The sequence below is a fragment of the Engraulis encrasicolus genome, chromosome 3 (genome assembly GCF_034702125.1).
Source record: "Engraulis encrasicolus isolate BLACKSEA-1 chromosome 3, IST_EnEncr_1.0, whole genome shotgun sequence".
In the NCBI taxonomy this organism is placed as follows: Eukaryota; Metazoa; Chordata; class Actinopteri; order Clupeiformes; family Engraulidae; genus Engraulis; species Engraulis encrasicolus.
Window position 1 is genome coordinate 19,856,222 of NC_085859.1, and position 6,949 is coordinate 19,863,170.

General features: G+C 47.7%; 1 protein-coding gene across 1 annotated transcript; it reads right to left on the reverse strand.

The window, feature by feature from the left end:
• Nucleotides 1–241: 241 nt before the first annotated feature.
• On the reverse strand, nt 242–5,261 carry bmp10 (bone morphogenetic protein 10). Its single transcript, XM_063194932.1, has 2 exons — nt 4,236–5,261; nt 242–2,781 (listed from the first exon to the last, which is right to left on the reverse strand). The coding sequence occupies exons 1-2, from the start codon at nt 4,684–4,686 to the stop codon at nt 1,562–1,564; spliced, it is 1,671 nt and encodes a 556-aa protein (XP_063051002.1). The 5' UTR covers nt 4,687–5,261; the 3' UTR covers nt 242–1,561.
• Nucleotides 5,262–6,949: the final 1,688 nt, after the last annotated feature.

Below are 6,949 nucleotides of genomic sequence, written 5' to 3' on the forward strand. Positions count from 1 at the left end.
CTATGGCATTACACAGAGCCTCTAGTGATACATTACGATTTGGTCATTGCCATTCTGGTAACAGCAAATGTATTACAGGGGCCTGGTGTGAAGGTGGGGTTGCAGGTTAACCATTTTAAGAAAATGTACTATTATGACATCACGTTGGGGGTTCCGCAGGCTCATAGGAGTGTATGTAGAACCTTAGAATCCTGGGGGAGTTCCCCCAACGTGATGTCATACCTGCAACCCCACCTTTAAGTGGGGCGAGGGACGCATGGCAGTCCTTGAATGAGCCAGGAGTGACTGGTGTGGTTGCTCTGAGCAGAGTCATTGTGCCCCTTGGTTCGTTGATTGTGACAGTGCATTGCTGTGAATGATGGCGGTTGAGCAATGCCAGTTTCCATCATAGGCGCCATCAGGGATAGTGGTTGCTGTCTTTGAGTGCACGTCCAATAAATGTCATCAGAGAGAGAGAGTAGAAAAGGCTGCACTCTCTTGCTATTAAGTTGAATACACCATATCCAGGTTACAAAGATGCGTTTTGGCCTCCAGCCACCCTCAGTGTGTATCCTGAGGAATGCCATAATAGTTCTCGTTGAACTGTAGAAAAGCAAGTTCTCTCCAGAAACAGTCTTTGTTAAAACAAACTATTAGAGAGACATCAACGGGTCCATAGTACTTCATCCGAAACTCACTCTCGACTGTGAATTCAAACACCTGCACAATGTTTCACTATGGCTTGCCCTTCCCTCTCTTTCTTTGCCCCTCCACGTCTGCATTTAATCCATGTGAAGGATCTCAAGGAAAGCAGTCAGTCTGTATCCACCACACGCCTGCTGAAGTTCTCTCCTCCACATGCCTTGTCCCTCCAGAGGTTAAATGATTGACCCCCACCCCCATGGTGTGCTGTCATTCCAACGAGACACCCACTTCAGGAGACACACACAAGACACTCTCCAAACCCTGCCTCTGACATTAACAGCATGGAACACAATGTTACATTGCAGACCACCAGACATGGTCTCCAAATTCACAGCGGGGACTTGATGGGCTTTCTCTTAGTTTGTTTGTCTTTTTTATTTCACCTTTAGTTTCACCTGCTCCAGTCGGCTTGACTTATGGTTACATGTGGTTTCGGAGCTAAATTCCTCATGTTGACCTCTGGCTAGCCGTAAAACTTACCAGAAGGTCAGAAAGTCTGTCATCTGAGAACAAAGTAGGCCTCTGTTCCACCATTGTTTGCTGCTCCATTCACATTAATCAGTAAATAATAAGGAAACAAAAAACATTTTCTGTACATGGCATAATAAAATAATCTCTGTCTTGAAAATCCAAATATACACATTGCACAAGTACCGCTTGTGCATCGTCTCATCAAACTGTACACAAAATATAAATACTGAATATTGTCTTTAACTTAGGTGTCCATTCTACTCTGTCTTCAATCCGCATATATCATGCTTTGTTGTTGGCTCCTCTAAGTGACTTTGGTTATGTACATGCTCATCTACGTTGTTTTTTTTTTTCAGTTACAGCTATTCCTAAGACTTACAAAGTCCCACTTTTCCTTTGCCCTCAACTATCGACATCCACACTCCGCCACCACCATGCCCTCAAACTTGTACTTGTAGGTGACCACCCCGGCGTCGTCCAGGTACAGGAGCGAGATGGGGTCCAGCTTGGTGGGCACGCAGCAGGCGGGCGCCACCTTCTGCGGGCTCTTCATGTTCACCAGCGTCTGCACCATGGCGTGCTTGGTGGGCTTGACATGCGGGGTGAGCGGGAAGGAGCAGACGCCCGTGCACTCGAACGCCTCGTAGCCCGTGGGCGCCAGGATCCAGCTGTCCCAGCCGATGTCCTTGAACTCCACGTACAGCGAGTTCTTCTTGCAGTGGTTGCCCTTGGCGTTGCGCCGGATGCGCGAGGACGAGTCGAAGATGAGGTTGGAGTGCATCTGCATGAGCGTCTCCTCGTCCGTCTCGCTGTCGACGCCGTCGTCGCCGTCGTCGAGGCCCATTTGGTCGAGCTCGTCCAGCAGGCCGTTCAGGTTGTCTTGGAGACCGGCGGCGCCCACCGCCTCGTGACCCAGCATCTCGTTCAGCTCGCGCCGCTCTGCCGCTCGGTGGTGGTCGCCGCTCGTGTCGTCGGAGAAGATGATCATGAGCGGCCGGTGGCGCTCCTCCTGGCCCGTCTCGATGTCCATGGTCCCGTCGCTGCTGGTGACGCGTCGGTCGCCATCTTTGCTATTGTGATCGCCGTCTGCGCCGATTTCAGCAGTCCCCTCCTCCTCCTCCTCCACCTCCACTTTTTCTCCATTGCTGTTGTTGTCCACGCCTGCATCCAGGCTCGCAATGTGCACCTCCAGCCTGTGGGTGGTGCTGTGGCTGAATTTGCGCCAGCGGTGCACGGCCGCCGTCATGTCAAAGGACTCCCAGCCGTTGTCCATGCCGTACACCTGCCGCGAAGCCAGCTCCACCAGCACGGTCCTCTCCTCCTCCGAGCCGGCGTCAGGTTCCGCATCCAGGGCGTCGCCCCTGGTTACGCCAACACCATCAACACCAGCATCAGCACCAGCATCAGCCGCAGCATCCCCACCACTGCTGTTGCTGGGGTAACGCTGCTCCACCTCGTACACGGTGACCTTGCGGTCGACCCCGGCGTAGAGGTGGCGGTCAGTCTGGACGAGGGTGTAGAGTCGGAGCTCGGCCGCGGTCACTCTCTCGTGGTGGGGGAGGGAGACGTTGAAGAGCAGCGGGTGGATTCTCACGCCTCGGGCTCCCACGCTGCACGGGGAGGAGTCTGGACAGCAAACAAACATACACACACACACACACACACAAATATACGCACACACAGACACACACACACACAAACATACACGCACACAGACACACACACAAACACACGTGAACACAGACACACAGACAAACACATATCATTTGATTTGGGTGGACATATACCGATAAGACAATACAACACAGCTCCCAAATGTGTAACACGAGCAAATCGTGTCTCACATATGTCAACACAGAGCTTTCATACAACATAAACTGTTACATTACATTTAGCTTTTATCTGAGGTGAATGGTCACCAGGGTATTGATCGCAGTTCCTGGAGCAATGTGGGGTATTGGTGCCTTGCCAAAGGGCACTTTAGGCTCAAATGGATGGAGGTGTAGGTAGAGGTAAGGGTGGGATTTGAACCTGCAACCCTCTGATCTTAAGACGATATACTGTACCACATATAAGACTATACCACACCCTACGCATCACACACAAACACATAGGCCTACATATTGTAAAACGAGGTGTATGACTGTTATGCAGGTACACCTATTACCAGTATTTGCGGTCCTGTCTTCTCCTCCCCCGTCAGTATCTCTTGTTTACCACTTCATCACATATGGGCACGGTGCTCTACAAGTGCTCAAGCTATTTATATTATGAGACACTTCAAGTATTCAGGTCATTACAGTTTAGTAATTATGCTGTGCAACCAACCACAGATTACATGGGAGAGATGCTTACAATAATGATGGAGGCTTTAGAAGACAGTGCAATGGTTTACAAAAAGTTGAAGACGTCTGGTTGTTTTGTATTGATTTGTTGTTGCATTTCATGTTTATTTAGTCTGGCTTGCTAGGCTATTATTTGTTTCTTGTTTCTTTGCTTTCTAAACCTCATGAAATGATCTTGTTAAGTTCAGAAAAAAATCTTTTAACTTTACCATCACAATTTTCCCACAATTTTCCAGGTGTGATTCTTTTTGTTGTGGAGACATTGACGAAATAGGTTCAAATTGCATAATCTGGAGTAAAAATGCTGGATCTTCACATTTACATGCATGCTAACTCTGTTTCAGTAAAACGGAGATCTTCTCTATCCTCTGCATCATTATCTACACCTTTCACCAAATTTTTGAAAATGTAGGCCTATATATTTGACATCATTTTGTTTGTTATGCAGCATGCAGACCCCCTGTTCTCTCTGCTCTTGATTAATGCATTGGCACACCTGTGTACAAGTCTCTGGGACTTCCAGACAAATTCAACAATATCCTTCAATGAAACATCATAATAACATTTCCTCATTCAATTACTGCAATTACTGTGCACAGACAAACATAAAAGTCCTCAAGACTTCCCCGCTGAATTCAGCTATATCTTTCTACAGAAGATCTCCACAACATTTCCTGAATACATACATTACATACTGTACATCCAAATACATTTCCTCAGTGTCAGGCGGCGTACCTTCGTCTTTGAAGCTGCGTATGATGTTGGCCGTGGGCATAGCCGTGCGGTCGTTTGCGAAGCGGTTGTAGAGCTCCATCATGTACTCGGGGGGCTCTGTGCGCTCCGCTCCCGCTTGCTGCTGGTGGCCTGCTGAGTGTCGAGGGCCCAGGCCTGAGAGGTTGAACGTGCGCAGGAACTGGCCCTTCAGAGTCTCCAGCAGCTTCTGCATGTCCACCTCGCTGTTCTGCTCCAGGAGAGAGGGGTCCACCATGCCCCCGCGCCCGTCGTCCAGCCCCGGGGCCAGCCGGTGGGTCTCGGGGGCCGTGATGGGGCTTCCGCTGGCCCCGGAGGACAGAGGGCCCACCACCACCGACAGCAGCACTAGGGAAGCGCTCAGCAGGGCAGCCGACATGCCGCTGACTGACAGCTCCCTTGATCGCAATCGGCCAAATCCACTGGCCACTTCCATGTCGCTTCCCAACAAACAAACAACCCGCCTTGCTGAGATTAAACCTGTCAGCTTTTAGGTTTTAGGTGCTCACTGCTGAGGAGGTTAGGTCACAGTGGAAAGAGAACGAATTTTGAACTCCTCTAAAACTTTGTTTTTGAATGTTGTACTCCTCTAAAAGTCGTTTTTTGTTATTCTCCTGTGCACTGCTTGTGGTGCCAAAGGTGAAATGGAGTTAAATTCTCTGTCAGTAGTCCAGATACTGAAAGATGCAATATCCAAGATCCTTTTGAGTTGTGTGTTTCCGACAAATACGCTGCTTCTTTCCCCTCCTGCACTATGTCCGTCTCTATTCTTCACAAAACTTCCCTTTGCTAAAGAAGTCGCAATCCACCCTCACCCTTGATGTTGTCGCGTGTATCCCTATGCCCACCTTTTGATGTCAGATGTTTGATATCTGGAGACTTTGGACTTTGGCTGAATGGTGGCTCTGCTGCGTCCCACTGTGGCATCTCTTTTGGCGTGTGTTTTTCCTTTGCTTTGTGTCTCTTGTCTCTGTCTGTCTCTCTCACTCTCTCTTGCCCTCTCTCTCTCCCTCTCTCTCTGTGAGTGTGTGTGTATGTTGCTCTATCTCTTTCTTTCTGTTCCTTATCTATAAGTGTGTGTGTGTGTGTGTGTGTGTGTGTGTGTGTGTGTGTGTGTGTGTGTGTGTGTGTGTGTGTGTGTGTGTGTGTGTGTGTGTGTGTGTGTGTGTGTGTGTGTGTCTGTGAATGCTCTCATGTGTGAGTGAGTGTGTGTATCTGTGAGTGTGTGTGTGTGTGTGTGCGTGTGCATGTGTGTGTGTGTGGCGGGTGTTATCAGGCCTCTTCCTTAATGAGGATTTTATAAACATCGTCCCTCCAGTAGGCCCTTCCTTGTTAGCTTGATTTCTTGTTTAGAAGACGCAGGGCACATCTTGGGTCAGTTGTTTGTTTGTTTTGATTTGTTTCCTAATGGTGCGGTTTTGCTAAAAAGATGGAAGATGGAAGTTTGCTTCATTGACCAACCGTGCCAAACTTTCTCTTCCCCCCCTTATATCCTTGAACAAACCAGCACACGGCACGTTGTTGCGGAGATGAAATTGGTGCGAAATGAGCTGTGTTAAGACCCCCAACGATCCGAGTCCGATAGCGAACTTACCCAAATAATCGTTTATTTGTTGTTACTACTTTCCCTTTTTGACTTCGACCGTTTAGCAAGTGTCATGCAGCAAAGCGGAACGTGAGTCACCGAGATTTCTGTTTTGCGTTGTTTCCACACACAGAGGTGTTTGTTCCCAACGTTGGCCCTTCGCAAAGCCCTGACCCTCTCTCTCCCTTTATCTATCTGCCCTGGCCTCTCCATCATGTATCCCTCATAAGGAAGTGCTCTTAACTCCAAGGGTGTTTCCACATGCACAGACACAAACAAACATACATATCGGAAGCGCTGGAAAATGTGTTATCTCTCCATGTCTCCGAGGAGAAGTTATGTGGGCCTCACTTGCCACTATGCACATAGGCTGCTGCAACCACGCACCCAAGGACCCACGGTCCCATGTGTCTGAAGTAGACACTGTCGATGTGCAGTAGGAGGGCTATTGTTTATGGCACATGACAAAGTCCTAGCCTATGTAGAGTAAATACCCTATCTCTGAGAATTAAACAATATGTACATACATTTACAGTAAATGCACATGTGATGTGATGAGAAAAATGTGCTGCATTTCTATAAATATTAGTTAAATGAAAAGTCAGTCCATGACATTTTGTTTAGGCTTGGGTAGTAAATGTATGCATTTTGTAATGGCTTTCAGACGGGTTTGCGTCTGATTATAGAAAGGTCTCTGAACAAGGGTCAGTGTCAACTTTGTTGCGCCTTTATGTTTTGACAATGGCTTATTCATTGTCTAATACAATAATTCATGTTGCAGTGTTAACTTATAGAACTGGATGTAACAGTCCTGGTGTTGATACTACACTGTAAGAGTTGGATTAACACTGCAAAGAGTACTGTAGCTAACCAAACTGTGTAGCTGACTAAATCACTTGGCAAGCCTTGGTTGTTGAAATATAAAGGTTGTCTGAAAAGGAAACATTTACGTATATGTTACAGGCGTTGTTTAAACAGTTTGGCTCTGAGAGGCCATTGAGGGTAAACTTATAGGCACTGAATATGTGTATTTACAAGAAAGATCAAGAAGGACACTTAAAAAGTCTTTTACATTCACGGTTGTCTTTTTTTGTTGATTCTAATGTTGGTTAGA